This window comes from Canis lupus, chromosome 8 (assembly GCF_048164855.1).
Source record: "Canis lupus baileyi chromosome 8, mCanLup2.hap1, whole genome shotgun sequence".
In the NCBI taxonomy this organism is placed as follows: Eukaryota; Metazoa; Chordata; class Mammalia; order Carnivora; family Canidae; genus Canis; species Canis lupus.
The window spans coordinates 15,923,589-15,947,035 of record NC_132845.1 but is presented as its reverse complement, the minus strand read 5'-3'; the positions used below and the strand labels follow the sequence as shown (position 1 = coordinate 15,947,035).

Below are 23,447 nucleotides of genomic sequence, written 5' to 3'. Positions count from 1 at the left end.
ATCATTCAGTCCCAAGTATTTTCTAACTTTTGAGTTCTTATTCTTTTTCTTTTTCTTTTTTAACATATGAGCCATCTAGAAGTGTGTTGTGTTGCTTAATTTCCTAGACATTTGGGAATACTTTAAGTTATACATTTCTAGTTTAATTTTACTATAGTCAGAAAACATACTCTAAAATTTAAATACTTTGAAACTTGTTGAGCCTTGCTTTTTGAATCAGATTATGGTTTCTTTTGATAAAATCTTTCATGTGCATTTGGGAAAAATGGTCATTCTGTAGTTGTTAGGTCTAGTGGTCTAAATATGTTAGGCTAAGTTGGTTAATCATGGTGTTCAGATCTTCTTTATTCTTATCAATTTCATGTCCATTTGTTCTTTCAGCTAGTGTTGGAGGTGTGTTAAGATCTCTGAGTATGATTATAAATGTGTTTCTTTTTTTTCTTCTTTCTCTCTCTCTCTCTCTCTTTTTTAGTTCTGTCAACTTTGCTTTACGTATTTGAAACTATATTATTTGGTGAATACAAATTTCAGATTTACATCATTGTCATTATAAAATGTCTTTTCTATAGTACCTAAATTTTCTCTAATATTATTTCTTGCATAACATCTACTTTTTATGACATTAGCTGTGGTATACTGGTATTTGAATATTGAAAAAATAAAGCAAAATAAATACAGTGCAGCTAGCACAATGCATGACACATAAAATCTATTTAACAAACAAAAAAACCCAAAACAAAAATTTAATAAGCAAAAAAAAAATTATTTAACAAACAAATAATATACTTCTCCTTCTCTTCCACCTACCCAAATCTTAGCTTTCTGGGGAGAGATGGGGAGAAACCAATAAGTTGGCGAAAGCTGGGGCTTTATATTAGATGGTATCAAGAATGACCAGGGAATATTTTAAGGACATGGATATTTAAAAGTCAATTTTAAGCTGTCTGTCATGTAGTACAATATGACTCCTGCCTCCACCTCCCAGTTCATTACCTCTTTTAGTTATGGCCTAACAAACATTCATACCTTATGGATGATAGAAAAATTGGAACAATGCTTTGAAGGGAAATGTTCATCAAAATTTATGTGTGTATATATTTTTTGTAAGATTGTATTTATTTATTTGAGAGAGGGAGAGCACAAGCAGGGGGAGGGGCAAAAGGAGAGGGAAAAACAGACTCCCCACTGGGCAGAAAGCCCTGATGTGGGGCTCCATCTCAGGACCTTGGGATCATGACCTAAGCTGAAGGTAGATGCTTAACCAACTGAGCACCCAGGCACTATATCTTTTAACATAGCAATTCCACTCCTAGGACTTTTCCCTACAGACAAACTCACATAAGTGCATGAGATTATATGTACAAGGGTAATATAATTTGTCCCTTAAAGCCTACTTTATAAAAGCAAGAAACCAAATTACTCAAATGTCCTTTAATAAAGGAATAAATAAGTAAATTTATTTATGTCACATCTATTTCTTTTATCACATCCTACTTAACCATCTGTATTTTTATAATAGTGTGTATTACTTTTGTAATTGAAACAAATTTACACATAAAAATAAAAATTTTGGACTAAATAAAGACCACTATTTTGAAATCTCAACATGTTGACATAAGAGTCTTGTCTTCTCTACCCCAAATTTCTAATTTTTTTCATTACTTTTCTATTCCACTATGTTTTTTTTTCCTTTTATCTTCTTCATGATCTTGCTGCTTCTTTCCTTTATTAGAGTGAAGTGAGATTATGTCAATTTTAGAAAAGTTCCCTTTGAATATTTGTTAAGTTATATTGCTTCTGCCCCACAAAGCCAGGGAAGTAGAAAGCAATTGGCCACTGCGCTGGTTATCTTCCTCCTTCTTGTGCCCTTGAGGCAACTGTTCTCAGGAAACAGCTTTTTTGATAAGGCTCTTAGCCTGTAGATAAGGAGTGGGGAGTAAAATTGGCCACCATCTGGGTCACTCTCCACCCAACCCAGAAGCATCTTGCTGATAAGAGATATTCTAAGTGCAAGAGGGATTTATGGAGGGAGGCCTTCCCTTTGAGCTTTGGAGTCAGGCCCTAATTACCTCCATGGATTGGATATGAGGATATGTTTCTGTATCCTTGAGTGCTTCTCTTTCTATCATCATGTACTCTTATAATCAGTATCCTTAACTTCCATGTTATTTCATCTCTGTTCCTGATCTGTGCTTTTTCTACATCCTTAGATACACAATGAACCAGATTCTCATTTCATCAGAGCCCACCTCTTACCTGACTTTACCTCTGCTTCTATTCCTCATTTCCCTATATTTTACATTCATAAATCATCACACAGATCTTAATATGTAATGCATCATCCCTCAACTTTATATTCATTTACCTTTTTAATTTTTTCATCAGTTATATTTTCTACCAAATTTTTGAATTTGGATCCTCTAACATGGATCATCTTTATTTTATTTAAAATATTTTTCAGGGGATCCCTGGGTGATGCAGTGGTTTGGCTCCTGCCTTTGGCCCGGGGTGCCCTCCTGGAGACCGGGGATCGAGTCCACATCGGGCTCCCTGCATGAATCCTGCTTCTCCCTCTGCCTGTGTCTCTGCCTCTCTCTCTCTCTTTCTCTCTCTATTGTGAATAAATAAATAAAATCTTTAAAAAAATAATATTTTTTTACTTCATTCTTGTCTCTCAACTTCACTTAAATCTGCTTCACAGTTTTGTGTCCCATTGCCCCCTCACTAAGGCCACTTTTTATTATATTAATGTATCAAATATCCTTATAAATGACTCCTTTCACTTCTTCTCTATAGAGCAAGGTTTCTCGATCTTGGAACTATTGACATTTTTGATTGAGTCATTCTTTGTTGTAGGGGCTGTCCTCTGCATTGTAGGATGTTTAGCAGCATCCCTGGCCTCTACTCACTAGAGAACTAATTTGCCTATGAAATAAAAAATGTCCACAGTTATTTCCAAATATACCCTGGAAAAGCAAAATCACCTCTGGTTGAGAACCATTGCTATAAAGGTAAGGATATAATAAATTCATTTATATTGTTTCTTTTGAGGTAAAATTTTTTTTCTTTTGAGGTAAAATTTATAGATCAAATGTACACAGATAAATGAATGCTGACAAATGTATACAGCCATGTAAACCACCACCCCAATCAATATATATATAAATTTTCATTGTTCCAGAAAGCCTCCTTGTGCCCTTTACAGCCAACTCCAACACTTCTGAGATCAATCAAGCGATTGATTTCTGTGTCCAGAGAATATTATTGTCCTTGAACTTATAAGTACAATAATACAGTATGTGTTCCTTTGAGTCAGCCTTCTTTAGCTCAAGGTAATCCTTCTGAGACTCATGTTCATTCTTGCATGTACCAGTTGTTTGTTTCTTTTTGTCCCTGAATGCCTTGTGAAGTCATACAAATAGCAACATTTGTTCTATCCATTCTATTAATAGAAACTTGATTGTTTCCTGTTTGGGTTTATTATGAATAAAACGACTATAAAAATTCTTGAGGAAGTCTTTTGGTGGATATCTTCTCATCTCTTTTGAAGCAGAATTTCTGGGTCAAAGGTTAGATATATGCATAACTTTTAAGAAACTGCCAAGCAGTATTTCAAAGTGGTTGCACACTCACCAATCTAGGAGACTTCCAATTGCTCCACATCCTTGTTGACATTTCTTATTGTCAGTCTATACTTTAGCTGTTCTGGTGGGAATGAAGAGGTATTTCATGATACTTATTATTTTCATGTGTTGATGATTGATAGTGTTGATACCCTTTCTATGTATGGGTATATTGGTCATTTATATATCCTTTTTGTCAAGTGTCTGTTTAAATATTTTGCCCATTTTTATTGTTTTTTTTACCTTATTACTGATTTATAACATTTTTACATATTCTAGATATGACTTCTTTGTCAGATGTATGTGTTGTGAATATTTCTTCCACTTTGTAGATTGCCTTTTCATTATTAATAGTGTCCTTTCATGAGCACAGATAGTTTTTGTTGTTGTTTTTAAGATTTTACTTGTTTATTCATGAGAGACATTGAGAGAGAGAGAGAGAGAGAGAGAGAGAGGCAGAGACACAGGCAGAGGGAGAAGCAGGCTCTATGCAGGGAGCCTGATGTGGGATTCGATCCCGGGTCTCCAGGATCACGACCTGAGCCCAAGGCAGGCGCTAAACCTCTGAGCTACCCAGGGATCCCCAGATACTTAGTTTTGATGCAACCCAACTTATTTTTTCTTCTATGTTTAGGGTTTTCTCTGTTCTAAGGAATCTTTCTATACTATAGTTGTGAAAACATATTTTTTCTAGAAGTTTGTATCTTAATTCATTTTCATATCTATGATTCATCATGAATTCATATTTTTATAAGGTAGGAGTAAAATTATTTTCCCAAACATATATATAGTTGTTCCAACTTTATTTATTTATTTATCTATCTATTTATTTATTTATTTAATTAATTTATTTATTTTAAGATCTTGTTTATTTATTTGACAGAGAGAGAGAATGTGTGAGAGAGCACAAACAGAGGGAGTGGCAGGCAGAGGGAGAGGAAGAGGCAGACTCTCCACTGAGCAGGGAGCCTGACATGGGGCTCGATCCCAGGACCCCAGGATCATGACTTGAGCCAAAAGCAGAGGCCTAGCACATGATCTCATGTAGTGACTGTTACATGAGCACTTAAAAAGAATGTGTACTGTGCACTAGTTAGTTGCAGTGTTTTGTAAACATCAAGGTTAAATAATTGATAATGTTCAAATTCTTGTTTCATTTGAATGATGTTCTATTCTTATTGAGTGTTTCTACCTAGTTGCCACAATTTTCAATAGTGGGAAATTTTTGTCTCCAAGGTTGATTGTTGGTTTGTCTATTTCTCCCTTTAGTTTTGCCAGTTTTTATTTCTGGTATTTTGAAGCTCTGTTAATAGGCACATGCACATGTAGGATTGCTATATCATCTTAGTGAATTTATTTTTTTATCATTATAAAATTACACTCTTTTTCTCTCCTTTCTCAAGGCCAATTTTGTCTTATAGTAATATACTAACACTGGCTATATTATGCTTAGAATTTGCATAATATACCATATCTTTGTTTCATTTTCAATTTCTATGTCTTTATATTTAAAATGAACCTGTTGTAAATTCCATATAGTTGAATCTTGCTTTTTTTTAATCAAGTCTGAAAATCTCTGCTTTTTAAGTGTTTAGTCCATTTATATTTACACTTGATCTTAGCCAAAAGACTGAGAGAAGCAATTGGTCCATTTATATTTAATATAATTATTAATTTAGCTGGCTTTAAGTCTACCGTCTTTCTATTTGCTTTCTGTTATTTTCCTCTGTTCTTTATTCCTTTATTCTACTTAAATTGTTTTGTGTTAATTGGTTAATTTTAGTGTTCCATTTTATTCAATTTATTAGCATTTTAGGTATATCTTTCTCTATTATTAATGAGTGGCAAGGGGGTTATAATATGCATCTTTAATTTATCCCAGTCTACTTTAATATACAACTTGAAGTGTAATTTAAGTACCTTTCAACCATATGAGTCCATACTATTACCTGCAGTAATAGTCACCTGTCTATTCTGCTCTAGCTGTCAATGTCTTAATTCCGTTATTAATAAAATAATACATTGTTTTTACTTTTACTTTAAACAGTTAATTGTCTTTTAAAGGAATTAAAAGTAAAGAAACCAACAATATATTACATTTACCTAGTTATCATTGCCAGTGATCTTCATGCCATACTGTAGCTCTGTATTTTCACCAGACATCATTTTTCCTTTAGAGTAAAGAAATGGTATTTCTTGCTGGTGAACATGATTTCAGCTCTTATTTGCTTCATTTTGAAAGGAATTTTTGCTCAATATAGCATTCTGCATTGACATATTTTCCTTTCAGTAATCAAAGATGTTATTTCATTGTCTTCTGGCCTCAGTTGTTTCTGATGAGTAACTAGTTCCAGTTCCTATGATATACTGAAGTGTTATTTTCTTTGCATAAATCTGTGTTAGATTTACGGAGCATCTTAGGTCCATGGGTTGATAGCTTAAGTCAAATTTGGAAAAATTTCAACAAATATTTCTTTGAATATTTTTGTGCTCCATTTTTCCTCCTTCTATTTGTGGGACGCATTTATATGTATGCCAAACTACTAGATAATGTTCCACAGGTCATTTTGACTTTTCCATTTTTAAAAAATGAAATGCTTCAGTTGCATGATTTCTATTTTCCTATTTTCAAGTCATCTGATCCTTCCTACTGTCGTACCAGTCTGTTGCTAATACACTACAAAAATCTTCTTTCATCCATTGTTATTTTTCTATTTTAGTATTTTCATTTGCTTATTTTTAAAGAATTTTGGCATCTTTCCTGAAATGTCTTCTCTATTTGTTACTTACACCTATCTTTTCCCATAATTTCTTTATCATATTTGTAATACTTATTGTCAGCTTATTGTCTGCTAATTGCAAATCTGGATCAATTTTGCATCTTCTGTTGACAGATTTTTATTCTTATTAATTATGGGACCCATTTCCTGCTTGTTGGCATGTCAGTTTTTTCTTAGATACTGCATGATGTGTTGTAGAGATTCTATATGTTTTCTTTTTCTGAGTTATGTTCTAGCAGTAGTTTAATTATTGTGAATCATCTTGATTCTGTGGAGACTTGGTTTTAGGCTTTGTCAGAGCAGATCTATTTGTTTTGCTCTTGTTCTAGGGCATAACTCTTAGTCTGAGGATGTGGTTCTTACCCCTAATAGGACCCTTCTGGAGCTTCAATGAAAACACAAGGTTCTTACCAGGGCTTTCTAACTTGAGTGGGGTTGAACTTTAAACATTTTCTCCCCAGAACTGGGCAGTTGCTGAAATCTCTGGTTAGCTCTTTTCACCGCCAAGCTCTTGTTTTCTATTAGATTCCTTTGCAGTTTAGGACTCACCTAAGTATTGTGAGGATGCAGATTGAAGAATTGCCTTTTGTGATTTCTCCCTTTTTGGGATTTCCTCCCTCAATTTCTTTTTTTTTTTTTTTTTTAAGATTTCATTTATTTATTCAGAGAGAGAGAGAGAGGCAGAGAGAGAAGCAGACTCCATGCAGAGAGCCTGATGCAGGACTCGATCCAGGGTCTCCAGAATCATGCCCTGGGCTGCTGGCGGCACTAAACTGCTGCGCCACCGGGGCTGCCCTCCTCCTTCAATTTCTAAATGCTTTGGCAACCCAGAGCTCTTACCTCTGGCTTGTCAATCCAGTAAGTCTGCTGCTTTCTGCTTAAACTCTATCCAGATGCTGTGATCAAATTGGGAATCCCTTCAGAGGGAAAAGCTAGTTAAATGTGGATCTCACCTGGATTGCTTCCTTTTTTCCAAGGGTTTCTACCAGTTTCACCTAATTTTGCTGGTAGCTAGTGCCTTCAAAGGGATGTATTTTTTTAAGAGTATGGCAAGAGGATTAGTTTGATATGAACAACTCTGCCATTAGTGCAATTGGATTTGTCACATTAAGTTTTAAATGAATGATATTTTTAGGGATCAATACTTCTAAGAATCATTATATTGTAGTGGAAGACAAAACCTAAAGCAAATAAAATAACTTTTTGACAGACTTTCTGGTACTAACATGCAAATGTAAATGTATTTTTGGGGCAGTGAACAGTGCACACATCAGCAATCTGCTTAGTGCATAAGCTATATTAACTCAATCCCTAAATTTTTTTTCTTTTTCTTTTTGAAGATTTTATTTATTTACTTGAGGGGAGGGAGAGTACACAAGCAGGAAGAGTGGCAGGCAGAGTGAGAGGGCCATAGAGCAGGGAGCCTGAGGCAGGGCTTGATCCCAAGACCTTGAGATCATGACCTGAGCTGAAGGCAGACACTTAACTGACTGAGCCACCCAAGTGCCCCATCATCCCCTAAAATTTGACTCTTACTTCTCTCTCACTCCCATTGAGATTTAACCTTCCTTTGCTAGCCCTAAAAGAATAGGGCAAAAAATAGAGGGGATATTCCCCTCAGTTTTTAAAACAAATTTCTATTTATTGCATAACAACAACCATCCTGGTATTGGAAGATAATAATAATACCTGCATATGTCACCTTCATTCCCTAGACTTCTCTTTATTCTCCCAGATAATTGAGTATCTGGCTCACATTTTTCCTCCTCTTACAATCTCAGATCAAATCTTTAATGATGTCACTATTCATGTGGTAGTTCACCAGTAACCAATGCTTCATAGTCCCTTATTCTCCTTGGCCCAACTCTGGTCTATTTTATTTTCTACCATTTGGTCAGGATCAATGTCACCTCCCTTTTCAGTGTCTCTGTTATATTGATGATTGCTAGGATCTCTAAATCATTATTTTCCCCTGTTTATTACATCTTTCTTATTGTCTAATGCTTCATTCCCTCACAGCCACTGAACATTTTTCTGCTTTATCCACTTTATGAGCTCATCCTTTCTACCCTGCTATAATATATTTCAGTTTCTCACTTTAGCATCTTTAATCTGTATTAGTTTTGCCTCTTTCAATTCACTAATTTCTGGATTTAAGTCCATTTATTCATTCCTATACACACAAGATAGAAAAACAAATGAACTCAGTTTCTTAAAGCTAGAACCATTCTGCTGATTTTGAAAGAGTTAAACATTTCTAGGAATAATCCCTACTATCTTCCCACACCTTCTTAAATAGACAGGAGTGAAGGAGTAGTATGAGAACCTGGCTCTATACCTAAATACCTCTGCTGTTAACCAGCACAGTGCTTTGGGTTACTCCCTTAACCCTTTAATTTTCCTATCTATAAAATGAGGGAAACATTTAAAGACTTAAGACTCACCACATCCCACTTCAGTACTGTATAGTATCAGCTCATTGAAGCTACAGAGAAGCAAATCCCAGGCTAGCAGGCATAATGGCAAGAGAGGGAGGAGGGACTGAGCTGCCTAGGGACTTGAAGTCTGCATCTGCAAACATTTAGGCACTGTGAGACTTAGAATATAACTGGTCAGACCTTGGACGTAGTCTAAGCTGCAAAGAGGCAGCCTTGGTACAGAGATTTGCTGGTCATTTTACTCCCCAGCACTCTCCTGAATCTCTGACACAGGCCCTATGCTTCTTTCTCTTTCCTCTTGTTCCAGCTTCCCACAATTCCCTCCCTGCTTCTCCAGAACTTAATCTAATTTTCATTTTTAGGTCCTGGTTTTAAAATATATCTGTTCCACCTTATTATTTGTATTTATCCAATAAGGTTTAAAGTTCTTTAATATACAAGGCAAGTTACTCTATTGCTCAATAATCTTAAAAAAATAAGGATAGTAAAATTAGATGAAAGATGATTTTTATTTCCTTTTGACCATGCTTCACCCTCTATTCACCAACCCTACAACTCCGGCTCCCATAGGTAAACTTTGATGGAGAAAGGATTCCTAGAATCTTCTTTAAACAAAAGATAGAATCAGTTAATCATTTACAAAGGTCAGTTTCTCCCTCTCCCATGGTCCCCCATGGCTTCTTCTTTGGTTGAAATAAAACTATATAGCCTGTATATGTATTAAAATAAGCTCACAACTATGTCTTTCATTCTTTACTTAAAGCCTTATGAGAATTTTAACCATTTTTATTGAATAATACCCAAGGCAATACAAATTCATATGCAATAAATTCAATACACCTCTGTTACAAAACTAGTATCAGGGAACTAGGGTAATATACCTACATTTCAATGTTAACTCTCAAAGTGAACAAAGATCTCTTTGAGCACTAGCAATGGGATTTGATCTGTAGTATAGTTAACCAAATGGCAAGAGGTGAAGAACATTACAAGAGGGGCTTCATATATAAAATGCAGTTTGATCTTTAGTCATAAACAAGCAACCTATTCTGAAAAGATAAGGGGAAATAAAAATTAATCAAAGTAACTAAACAATTACTTCATATAGACAGTTATACCAACCTCCTTTCCTCTACCTGGGGCTATTTTTCCTCCACAATAAAACAAGCCTTTCTTGACTCTTTGGTTCAACCTTACCCTTGCCTTTGCTTTTAAAGACATTACCTTAAAGAAAAATTTTTATTATTTTGTGCATAGCCAAAGCTCAAAAGTTTCTCCCAATTTCCTTCCAAAAATGAGTGTTATAACAGATTTTTTGTCTGTTTACTATGTGAAAATCTGATCTGTATTATACAAAAACTCAAAGCATATTTAATAGTTCTGATGTTAATTTGACTTTATTGGTATGTTTTTCTAAAGCACAAAGGCCATGTGTCTTATATCTAAGAAGGAAGGTACCCTGTACATTTGCTCATATTAATTTTGTTCCATTCTCTTTCTTGTCTGCTCTTTTTTTCCTGTTTAAAGTACAATGTGTTACAACTATAGTGAGGCAAATGATTCCTATTGAACCCATTGCTGTCAAAACTCCTTTCAATATAAGATGGTCTCTGGTAAGAATAGGAGCAGAATTTGGGGAAATAAACAGAGATGCTTGGGCAATGTTAGATATAACAGACTTTAAGGAGTTCTTATCTATTGCTCGTATTGCCACATAAATTCTGTGGCTTTCTTGTGTCTCTCCATCAGGTTGGTGGTCAGGTCCATTTGTGAAAAGCTTTGGTGAGAATGTAAATACCTCCTTGGTGCCAGCTTGCTGAGGATTTAGCTTTGATGTATTCACTAAAATGGCATTATTGAAGTCATCTTGAATATTCTGTAAACTTTTACTGATTCTTATTTCATAGCTGTTAGCTGAAATTTAAAAATATAAATGGAAAGGTTACTAGTCTATGAGAAATGACTAATGAGAATAGCAACAATAGAAATAAACAACAAAAAACTGCATATGAACAAAACTTTAAAGCATTATATAAGAACTCATATTGAAACCTGAAAAGAGGAAAAACTTAGATTTTTTGAATAGGAAGATTCAGCATAATAAAGATGTCATTTTTCCCACTAAGTTATTTTGTAAATTTTACATGATTTTATTAAAAGTGCCTCCAGTTTCTCTTTTAACATGCTTATTGTACAGCTTCAATGGCAAATAAATAATCAAGGCTGGCCATATAAAGACTAAGAAAATAGCTATGTGGGAGGACTAAGCCTATCAGATATAAAAACACTGTAATGCCTCTATAAGTAAAAAATTGCAGTACTGGTACCTGAATAAGCGACTATCTAAAAATAGGCCACAATACATCCAGAAAGTATGTGATAGAGGTAAAATACAAATTAATGGGGGAAAATACAAATTTCTTGATAAATTGTGTGTGACAACGCTATTTGGGCAAAATGATGTAGAAAAATAAAACTGGATCCATATCACAAACATTTTTTTTCAGTGTAAACTCCACAATGATCAAGAAATTTGATGTAAAATATTAAGTATGTAGTAGGAAATGATAGATAAATTCCAGTATAGTCTTGAAGTAGGAAAGGCCCTTCTAATTAAGACTCAAAATTCAGAAGCCATAAACAAAAAATTGATAAATTTGAATACATAAAATGAAAAACTTCCACATGGAAAATATCCTCTTAAGCAAGATATAAGCATAAATGTTAAGTGACAAAAATATGTGTTACTTAAGTCAAAGGTAAAAGTTTATTTCTGAGTTCTTTGAATGGCTATGTGGCTTCTATTAGACTAACACTCCAGAAGGTAACAGGTATGAACTCCAAAGAAGGCGACAAACAAAACAACAAAAGAAACAAGCTATTGAAGGACTTGATTCACATTAAAATCGGCAGAAACCAGAGGTGTTACAATCTTTAAAAGAAGGAAATCAAAGTAGGAATGATTCATATGTATACAGCCTTTCCTCTGTATACACTTCCTTCTCCCATACAGATAGAATAGCTGGAACTGAAAGCCAGCTACCTTCTTGATCTGAGTATGGGATTGCCAGAGTGGCTAAAAATTGAGGGAGCCAGAGAGGGACAAATAAAAGCTAGAAGGCTGAAAAGCAGAGCAGAGTTTTATGCTAATGCTCACCAAAAGTATAGAGTTTGGAGTGTGAGTCTTGCCAGGTTAGAGGAGTGTGGTAAATATCTGGAGATATTCATTAAAACATTGGAAGAGCCATGCTTTAGGAATAAAGATTGGATTTCAGAATTAAGGGATATATTGTGGATTAAAAGTAAAACTGAAATAGACAAACCCTACTCAAAAGTAAAACCAAGCCGCCTCAAATTCAAGGTGAACCAAACTATGTATTAGAAAAATTTCAAAATTCATGGCGTTCCTGGTTGACTCAGTCAGTTGAGCATCTATCGGCCTTTGGCTCAGGTCATGATCTCAGGGTCCTGAGATCAAGTCTTGTGTCATCTCCCTTGTCAACAGGGAATCTGCTTCCCTCTTTCCCTCAGTCCCCTCCCCCACTCATCTGCATGCACCTGCTCTCTCTTGCTCTCTTTCTCTTTCTGAAAGAAAGAAAAGAAAAAATTTAAAACTCTTCAGAAGAATCTAACAGATTCCAGAGTCTCTAATTTACTACCACATGCTCATCCGTAAACATGCAAAGAAGTAAAAAATGTGATATGTAGTTAAGAAAAATATCAAGAAATAAAATGAGTCACAAATGACTGAAATTTGAAATTAATAGACAGGGGTAACCCTGGTGGCCCAGTGGTTTAGCACCACCTTCAGCCCAGGGCGTGATCCTGGAGACCTGGGATCAAGTCCCACGTCAGGCTCCCTGCATGGAGCCTCCTTCTCTCTCTCCTTCTCTCTCTCTCTCTCTCTGTCTCTCATGAATAAATAAATAAAATCTTAAAAAAAAAAAGAAATTAATAGACAGGACTTTAAAATAACCATGATGAATATGTTGAAAGTCAACAGAACACATTGGATATAGTAAATGAAGAGATGGGAAACTTGAGGAGAGATACAGAAACTTAAAAAAAGAAGAAAATGGAAATTCTAGAATTGGAAAAAAAAAAACAATGAAAAAATTCCTTTGAGAAGATTAACAGTACTGTGGACACAAAAGAAGAAAAAATCAGTAAGCTTGAAGACAAGTCCATAAAAATCAAACTGTAGCACTCAGGACAAAGAGAAAAATTGAACAGAATCTCACTGATCTTTGTGATCTACTGACATATCCATTTAGTGTATGTGGGTAGAATAAAACATAATCATATTGTATCATATCAACATTATCCAGGAAGAAAAGAAGAAAAAGAATAGAACAGAAATTTTTTGAAGATATATTAGCTGGAAATATTGCAAATTTGGTCAAAAAGAATATTCTACAGATCCAGGAAACTCAACAGTCCCCAAACAGAACATGTATAAGGAAAACCACACTGAGGCACATCATGGCCAATCTGTTAAACACCAAAGATAAAAACAATTTAAAGCAACCAAAGGTGAAGAAAGACACTTTATACTCAGGAAAATAACAGTAAGAATGATAGTTGGCTTCTCATCAGAAAAAAATTAGGGCCATAAGACAATGAAATGACATATTTAAAGTACTGAAAGGAAAATCTATTGCCCTAGAATTTTGTATCTAGTGAAAATGTACCTCATAACTGAAGGTGAAATGAACACATTTTCACATAATTGAATCCTGAGAGAATTTCTCCTAAAGACCTGAGCTACAAGGGAAATGATGATAGATAAAAATTCAGACTTACAGGAAGGAAGAAGACTAGAAATGGTGACTATATGGGTTACTTAAAAAGGGTCATTTTTTTTCTCTTTAAAATTTATCAAAACGACAATTGCTTGTTTAAAACAGAAACTATAACAATACATTATAGGCTTTATAAAACTGTAGCCAGTACAATATACGACAGCAGAACCACAAAATATGGAAGAGGGTACTTGGAGTTATACTTTTGAAAGATTCTCACATTATATGTGAAGTGCTATGACATTAATTCATGGCAGACTGATAGGTTAAGAAATTGCATGTTACAGAACAGCTAAATTTGAAGAAGCTGAGGGCAGGAATTTTATTGTTTTGATTTCCTTATATTTTAATTTTTAAAAATTGGAGTAAGTTACACATAACATAAAATTTATCATCTTAACCATTTTTAGCATGTACAATCCAGTGTATAGTTCAATACATTTTTAAGTGTTACATTCACATTTTTACGCTGTTTTTATTTTCAACCCATGTGAATGTATTAATCAATTCAAAAATAAAATTATGAATAACAAATAATTACTAGATACAAAAAGGGAATCCATGTATAGTACTAGACCACTCTCATAATATCATAACTCTTCTCTAAAATGGCTAAAAAGGAGATCACTGGGTGACTCAGTGGTTTAGCACCTGCCTTCAGAACAGGGCATGATCCTGGAGTCCAGGAATCCAGTCCCACACTGGGCTCCCTGCATGAAGCCTGCTTCTCCCTTTGCCTGTGTCTCTGCCTGTGTGTGTGTGTGTGTGTGTGTGTGTGTGTGTGTCTTTCATGAATAAATAAATAAAATCTAAATAAATAAATAAATAAATAAATAAATAAATAAATAAAATGGCTAAAAATAGATTCAACAATGAACAGAGCAGCTTCAAAAGAGGATTTTATTCTGAGGAATGAAAACCATAGAACAGTCCAAGTTTTAATTAAAAAAATGAAAATATTCTGATGACTATGTTTTGAGCAGTTTCCAAATCTATAATAATTTTGATAGACTATATGTACTCCGGAAGAGTAATTAGAATAGAGAAGGTTGACCTTAGAGAAGGTTGTCAAAACAAAATACAGCCTTTATATTCAAGTTTATCAATCAGCCAAGTCCCTCAAAGTGAATCCACTTTGAGCTGAGTTGCTTCCTGCTGTGGTTCAAATACAAGGGCACAGATATGAGTGAGAAGCTAGGCTGACCATCTGCAGAACACTCACAGTGGAACATAACCATTGTTCCTATGTCCATTGTTCTCTCCGGAGAAAGACTTCTCCATGGTGCTTTCCCAGTCCTCTAGATAATGAAACAAGTAATATTTCAAAAGCCTTAGCATTTACAGTTTCCATATCCACAGCTCTCTCTGTGTAAAATTGATCCTCTCATTTTAAAAGAAAATGGTGGGGACTCAGGAAGTTAAATGTGATACCATGGTGAACAGTTTAAGAAGTCGTAGTGCTGGGGATCCCTGGGTGGCGCAGCGGTTTGGTGCCTGCCTTTGGCCCAGGGCGCGATCCTGGAGACCCGGGATCAAATCCCACGTCGGGCTCCCAGTGCATGGAGCCTGCTTCTCCCTCTGCCTGTGTCTCTGCCTCTCTCTCTCTCTCTCTCTCTCTCTCTGTGTGACTATCATAAATAAATAAAAATTAAAAAAAAAAAAGTCGTAGTGCTGGAAATGAACTCATTTCTTCTAATTCCAAATCCCATTACATTCTACTATTAGCATCTGTTAAACTTTGTGCAGGACAGCTATGTAACTTCAAAGACTCAAAACAAACTCAACTCATGCGTTTATGGAGAGGCTCCTTCCATTTACAGTACTTGTTATGGCCCCCCTCTCCCTGTGAGAAAGAGAAATCAGGCTGCTTCTGCGTCTTTGACCTCTTAGGTGTAAGGCTCTGGGTTTGGTCTCTAGCTCTTTTTTCACAGTATATTTTAACCAATGAAATTAGCTCTGTGGCCTTGGGCAAGACACTTAAACTCTCAGGGTCATTCCCTTACATTTGAAACAAAGGGGTCAGACTAGCACATCTCTAAAACCCCGTCTGTCTCCAAAATGTTACAAATGCTGATATTTACTGAACACTTAATATGGGCCAGACACTGTTTTAATCCCTCTCTGCACCTTACCTCATTCAATTCTCTTAGCAATGCTCTGAGATAGCTACTCTTACTATCTGCTTCTGTAAATTAATAATCAGAAATTGAAAGAAATTAACTTTCCTCAGGTTACACAGGTAAAAGGTGATGTGTCTGATTCCAGAGCCCAATACCTTAACACTATGCCATGCAGCCTCCCAGTAGGCTATACTCCCTCTTATTTCTTATTTCCCAATAACTGCTACTTTTCCAGTTACTGAAGCTTACATCTTCATTAGCATCTTTACCAATAAATTCATAGTATGGAAAGCTCTGGGTTTCTATTGAGGATGGAGACAGGAAATTGAAGACTTGGTCCCATTTTCAGGGAGCTCTGTTTTCACTGGAGGCAACAACAGTGCTACCTCCTCTCTTCATTTGGAAATCCAGTTCATCCCCTAAGGATTAATTTAGTTCTCTCCTACATTAAGTATTCTTACAGGGTTGAAGTATAACTGAGGGTTAGAGGAAGGGGTAGTGGGAAGAGCAACTGCTGTCACCGAATGGCTTTTTTCAGAAGCAGAACATTTTCAATAATTTTTAAGGATAACAAATTCTAACAACGATTATATATGAACATGATGAAAACTCTTCAGAGTGAAAGGTTGTTAGGCATGAAGGGAAGGTAGTCACTGTAGAGAAGGAGTTACAAGATTGGTGCTTTTTGTAACCTGGCTCCACTCCAAAGGCTCTGCCCGGTTCCCTGGTGTAAGAACCTGGCCTCTCCTCTGCTCTCACCCACACTGATCTCTACAGTCTTTTCATTTCTGTGGCTTCCAAACCATATAAATGGCACTGTGTTAAATTGTGATTTTTTACCATGTTATGCCTTTTTTTCCCCTCAGTATACCATTATAAATTCTTGGAGTGCAATGACTGTCTTAAATTATGTTTATAAAATGTTTAGCGCTGTGCTGGGCATTAATACTTGCTTAGTAAATATATTTTCACTCTAATTTCTAAAAATAAATGCAAAGGAGATGCAGAACATGCTTGGTTCTCAGTTTGAGAAATTATATTACCCTAGACTTCTAAGGAAAATCCAAGGAGGTAACCCATTTCCATAATTCCATAATATTCCCAAACATAATAATGATCTGATAATGTTTTGCTTATTCCACCTAATTGGCCATCTTTTCTAGGATATTGTGTATAGTAAAGAGCTGCCCCCTGGATAAATACTGATATGCTTGGGCATATATGAGATATCCATTTATTGCTAACAAAGTTTTTAAGAATAGTCAGAGACATTTTATAATTATATAGCCAGAGATGTTTTCCCATTATTTTTAACTCTGATCATAGAGGTGAGGATGCCTTTCTAGACAATAATTTGTGTGGGAAAAATAGGCAATGAAAGCAGGTTTCTGGATTAAATAGGTACCTATTTGCTAGTTGGTCTGTTCATGACTAATTGGTCAATCTTGCCATTGTTGAGTCATCAAATCAGTTATGACAGTGATTTCAACAACTTAATAGACATACAGGCATTCCCCCTACATATCTTTTGTGGTTTATGGTTTTGACATTATAACAAATCAGATCCACTTCAATCATACCACTCTTCAGTGAAGTTGCATGAAGATTTTTTTATTCTCTTGATTAATGCCCTTTGTGATACCAATTCTAAAGTCCCATATGGTTGTATTTCTTCTTCTCAAACCATTAATAACCATTAACACTGCACACTTTCTTTTTACTCTTTTAATTCAGCAGTGTGCTTGAAATCTTATGGCTCTTGAAAGGAACAATTTCTAGTAGTAATGGGAGCCAGAGCTTGCATTTACTAGTCTCTTTCAGAATACTAGGTGTTTCTGAGGCAGTGAGGAGAGTGAGAACACTAGGTTCTCACTAGGTACCACTAGGTGGCACCACTCTTACCTTTAAATAAAGATGGGAAAGATAATGGCTCCTTATTCTAGATAAAAAAAAAAAAAAAAGCTAGAGAAGGCAGTAGCAACACAAACTAGCAGCCCAGGAAACTTGGCACACTTTCTCTCCCCTTTCTGATTTTATATGTGTCATTTCATTTCCTCTTTACAATACCTTATGAAATAAATATCTGTAGTTCTATTTTTCATATAAGGAAACTGAGGTCAATAGAGGTTAAACAACTTGCCAAAGATCAAAAAGCAGGACTTAAAGCCAGAATGGAAACAATATTTTCCTGGCATGTAAGTTACAGCTTTTTCCTTTATTCAAAAGACATATCCATCCCAGAGTTTCAATCATTGCACATCTCCAATCTTTATATTAGGGAAACTGTTAATTCAGAGTGTAAAGTATTTCACTTCCTTCTCCTCTGACAGGAAGAGATAGATTTTGATAAAAGAACTGGAAGACAAAGCTATAAACTGATGTTCCACAGCAGCACAGAATTATTTGTTATTGAGGTGCTTTCTGGTGAATATAATAACTAGAGAATTATAAGCCAAATAACGTTGACCTAAGCTGGAAGCAAGACTGGCAAAGGCCCAAGGTGGTCACTGTTATTGACTGATATTGACAGAATAAACTTTCAACAGAGAAGGTTGGTTCCTACAGGAATCTCAATCAGAGGCAACAGGAAATAAGCTACTGAATGTATAGTCGATGATAACCATGTTTTGGTGATGGCAAAGATGTTAGAAAAGTTATTCTTTGAGGAAAGTTATTTTGTTGAATTGCTACAGGGATCAAGAAATGATGCTGGAAGCCTGAAGCCTAGTGTAGGCCTTAAAAAAGGGAATGTTAAGAAAGAACTTTATTAATGTCCATCCAAACAAGGGTAAGAAAGCCCAAGTAATGGAACTGGTTCTAGTCTCCCTAACAAAAGTGATGGCCAGAAATGGGGGTGGAAAGTGCACCAAGTTTTGCATGAGTCATAGGAATTATTCTTCTTACCCTGACTTATAAATCTTTGAGTTCACTATCCACCATCTAATCTTCACAAAACTAAATGCCTCCAGTATTTGGAAGTCCATGCTCTGTAATGCAGAACCCATTTCTGTTGACTAGAGCACTCTTACATATGGTATTTAAGTTTCCAATCAAGATTTCTAGATGATCAGTGTCGGTTCGCTTACCAGGGCCTTCTCAATTCTAGGGGAGCTCACAAGCTCCCATTCCTAGACTCCAGATTATAAAGCCCTATCAACAACTCAAAGCTTTTCATAACCCTCTGCAGCTTTGTCAACTCTAAGCCCCTAAAGCTATTTTTACCCAACTAACCCCTGACTTATTTATTAGAAATGCTACCTTGTAGAAGAACAGGTAGTGGAAACCAAGAAACCTACCCTGGCCCTGATCATAGTCTTCTCCAGGTGCTGTCCAAGATAAAGTCACCTCATCTTCTACTTTGACGGCTTGTAGGTCAGTAATTTTGCATGGTGGGAACACATCAGGATGGGGGCCAGCTGGAACTCCTAGCACTGAAAAGGAGCCTCCTGAACTGACTCGGCTAATGCCCCACTTTTGCTCCTCCTCACTCCTGCCCGCTGATTTTCTTGGAGCATTCATTTGAATGTTGCCTGTGACCAAGAAGAGAACAGCCAAAACAACAAGTTACAATCTCCTAAATAGCTTGTTTGAGAGATTATGGAAAGATGTTTTAAAACCTTCTTTGCTTTACTACATCTTTAGAAAGCTGAGTTTGTTTATTCTATCATTCATTCATTCATCCATTCATTTGTCCATTCTTTCACTAAATAAGTATTTTGAGAGCATATGCTGAGCCAGTAATCATAGACAAAAGAGTATCCATCATGGAATTTATAATCATACTAAAAAAACTATATTTATAAGTTGTGATAAACATAAGTAAAAAAAGGCAGGGTGCTGTGAAGAAAAATAATACAGGTTCATAATTTTTAGTGGTATCGAGGAAGTAACATTTAAAGGTATCCTAAAGGGTGACTAGGAGACAGCCAGGCAGAGTGGAGGTAGTAATATCCCAGGCAGAGGGAACAGGTTGTGTAAAAACTCTGAGGTACTAAAGAGCCTTGCAAATTAGAAAAATTTAATTAAAGCAAGGAGGAGAACAGTTTGAGATAAGACAGGAGAGAGAAGCTCATAGAGGGCCTTGAGGGCCATTGTAATGGCTTTAGAGTTTAATCTTTCACGCTGTGGGGAAGCAGGGCAGTGACATGATCACATTTATTTCCTAACAGGTCACTGTGGCTGCTCTCGTTAGAGAATGAGTTCTAGTGCAGCAAGCAGGGGGCCATTAAGACAGCCACTGCCACAGACAGGGAATGTGGCAGGTTGGGCTGGGTGACAGCAGTGGGGAGGAGGGCATAAGTAGGCAGTTTGAGATGTGATTCAGAGATAAAATCAATAAAAGCTGGTGATGGATTTTAATATGGAATGGTGAAGGAGATAAAGTTGGTAGAAAAGAAAAAGAAGCAGCTCCCAGGTTTCTAAAATGAGCAACGTGGGAGGAGAAGCAGTTTAATGGGAAGGAGACTAAAAATGTAAGTTACAAGGTTTGTGATTCCTTTAAAACATCTAATTGAAGGTGACAAGGAGCCAGTTAGATATGGATTTCAAGCTCAAAAAATGTTTTTATCTAGATCTAATAATTTTAAACTTATGAATTGGGAAGTTATAGGCATATAGATGTTATTAAAACCGTATGGATTAATGAGGTTACCTAATAACAATCTCAACTATAATAATAAATAGCATTGATTGGGTGCCTGGTTCACTATGTGCCAGGAACTCATTTACCTACCTTATATGTATTGAGTATTTAATTTTCCTAGCAATGCTACAGGAGGGTACAATTATTACTCCCCTCCCCCCCCTCCTATTTTCAAGATGATGAAACTGAGGCAAACAGAAGCTAAGTAACTTGCCCAAAGTCACACAACTAGTAGTAGATTGAAGAATGAGATTCCAAACCCAGGCAGTGTGGCTCCAGATGATAGGGTAAGAAGGTTAGGCATGATCTCTGAGGATTGTCAGCACTTAGAGGCTTGTTAGAAAAGGAAGAGCCAGAAAAGGAGCCTCACAAAAAAAATTCCAGAGCATAAGAGGTAATCCTAGAAGCCAGGAAATGACAAAGGAGAAATCAATCAGCTGTGTCAGACACTGCTGAGGTCAGATAAAACAAGGATGGAAATATGTTCTTTGGATTTAACAGCAGAATGTTCATTGGTGACTAGAACTGGAGTCACTCCAGTGGAGGCATTTGGGTGGAAGTCAGACTGTGGTGCACAGTGTTGTAAACTGGAGGTGAGAAAGTTCAGTCAGCAGGTTTAGATTAATGTCAAGGAAGTAGATGGCAGGGAGGTGGACAGTATCTGAAGGGTGACCAACAATAGAATTTTTTAAAATATGGGATGGTAAATCACACTTGAATGCTGCTCAGAGGGGTCAGTAGAGTGGGATCATGCAAGGGTGAGCTCTCAAGCCCTATGGATGGGATCCAGAGCAGATCCAGATGCTGGCTTTTGGTGAGGAGAAGGATGCGTACACTGCTGTGTCTGGAGATTTGGTGGTATTAAAATAGAGCAGCTCCAGTTTTTTAATGAAATATGAGCTCAAGTTGGTCATCAAAAAGTGAGCTGCTAAAGTGAATGTTATACTGAGTAGGCATGCCTAGGAAAACCTACCTTTTCCTTTCTGTGCTGCTAAGAGCCTCTACAAAATACTCAGGAAAAGCACAATTGAATATTACTTTTCTAATCTCACTGTATGCTAGAGGCCGGTATGTGTAAACTTTAAACTCCTGGATTTTAAAAAGGTACTAGACTAGATAGTCGACTAGACTTCGAGCTCCTCAGTAGGAATCAAGTGTTTTTCTACCTGCTATCCCAAGTTTCTAGGACTAAGCCTGTCACCTAGTAAGCCTTCAAAAATGTTTGATGTATAAACGAAAGAAGGAATATTTATTTATAAGTAAAATATTAGAGCTAGATGGGAAATCCTATCTATGCCATAAAACCATGTTACCTTGCAATTTGATTTATACTGGTTTTGAAGTAAACCAAAGTAAATACACAGGAGAGTAAATTATGTTTTAGGCAACACTGAAATGATCAGGAGATGCAAATTCATTGGAACATCTTGATTATTTTCTACTTAAAAGTGCATAAAGACCAAAAATATAGTCATGTCATGAAATAGTCCAAATGATCAGTTGTAGCTGCTAAAATTCATGAAAAGTGTTCATAAAGATTCTGCAGTTTTGGAAATAACATTTAGAAATGTTTTTGAGATTGTTAAAAATAATTATAGCATACTTTTGTTTGTCTTTTGTACTTTAACCACCAGTTGCCTTCAGGAACTATAACAATGGTGTTAAGAAAATATGTGTATCTTCTAGTTATTTGGTGTTTTTCTCTTGAAGGAAGACAGGACATCTTCAGCAATCACTCAGTTGTCTGTAACATCTAAACTCATATTTATTCCTTCTTTCAACTGCTAACAACTTTCGCCTCTTTTCCTTGCCTAAACCTCTCTAGAGGAAATACAGGAGCTATAACTGAGAAAAAACTCAATAAATCTCTATCCGTTAGTAATTCTGATGAAACAACCACAAGAAAGAGCTCAAAATAATGACTAAAATGAAGATACAAAATCTGGGGAATTATCTATTGCTTCCTGATTCACTACCATGAATCACTGAGGATCGAAGAGATAGCAACAAATCATACATTGACTTAAGCATAGTTTTGAAATTCCATCTCTGTTTCTTTTACTCCTATCTCTAATACACACACACACACACACACACACACACCAGAGATATATACATTAAATGGTGTTATTCAAATAATGGTGTTCATGATTCTTACCGTTTGCTATGTAACCTGGTATGTACATAGCACGACTCCCTGGAATAGAGTAGGCTAGGCTGCTTATGCTGGGAGAGTGACTGACATGCACTTTAAAGCTATATCTACCATTTACAGCAAGGGAGAAAAAATACCTCGAGTAAATTCCATCATTTTTTATAATATCAGCACCTGCATGTATAAAAAAAAAAAAAACAACACCTCAGTGTCAATACTTGTCATCACAGTTTACTAATATTTAATTAAATCAATAAGAAATAAGCTCTTCTCCATTCTCCCCATCTTAACAAATATAGTCATGGTCATAACTACTTTTAATATTAAAATCCAATGGCTCCTTAACTACTCCATGTGGTTCCTTAACCTCTGAAAAATTATTTTCTGAAGGTGAGTGAGTTATACTTCAGTGCTAATAAAACATTTACCAATCAGAGCTCTCCTTCTTATCGTTGAAAATAATAATAGGGTAAGAGCTCTCCTTCTTATCGTTGAAAATAATACAAGTTTTTCGTGGAAATCAAGCATATTCTTTTTGTTTATTATCATAGACTCCTTTGAGATAAAAGCTATCCTGTTCCCAGGAAATAAACATAGATACACATATATACATTTCATGCAATTTCAAGGGATTTATAAGTGTCCAACAGCCCTGATTAAAAAAAAAAAAAAAACTTGTAGTTGATAAAGTAGTGTGAAATTATTTAATTTCCTTATTAGAGGGTACATGAAACTATTGTTCTAGATTCTGAGGGGTTTAGTGACTTGGGGTTTGACGGGCTTTGGTTCTATCCATTGTGCTTTGCTTCAGGAGGCGTTTGGAAAGCTTGGCCAGTGCTGGACTTCTTTCCTTTTACACTCATCCTTAGAGAGCAGTTCAATTCCAA

The 23,447-nt window shown here is 35.9% G+C and overlaps 2 protein-coding genes across 6 annotated transcripts in view; one reads left to right on the top strand and one right to left on the bottom strand.

The window, feature by feature from the left end:
• Positions 1–23,447, top strand: part of ODF2L (outer dense fiber of sperm tails 2 like) — a 179,621-nt gene that overhangs the window by 77,375 nt on the left and 78,799 nt on the right. The gene's annotated exons all lie outside the window — the stretch shown is intronic.
• CLCA2 (chloride channel accessory 2) overlaps positions 9,613–23,447 on the bottom strand; it is a 39,494-nt gene continuing 25,659 nt past the window's right edge. Inside the window, exons 12-14 of one of the 3 annotated variants that reach the window (XM_072834346.1) lie at positions 22,564–22,734; positions 19,060–19,293; positions 9,613–10,755 (exon numbers count right to left, since the gene is read on the bottom strand). In XM_072834346.1, the coding sequence (XP_072690447.1) occupies positions 10,313–10,755; positions 19,060–19,293; positions 22,564–22,734 (848 nt within the window). In that variant the 3' untranslated portion in view covers positions 9,613–10,312. Of the gene's footprint in view, positions 10,756–14,509; positions 17,703–19,059; positions 19,294–22,563; positions 22,735–23,447 lie in introns of those variants that run through there. The other 2 variants (XM_072834348.1, XM_072834347.1) reach the window with 2 other exon arrangements.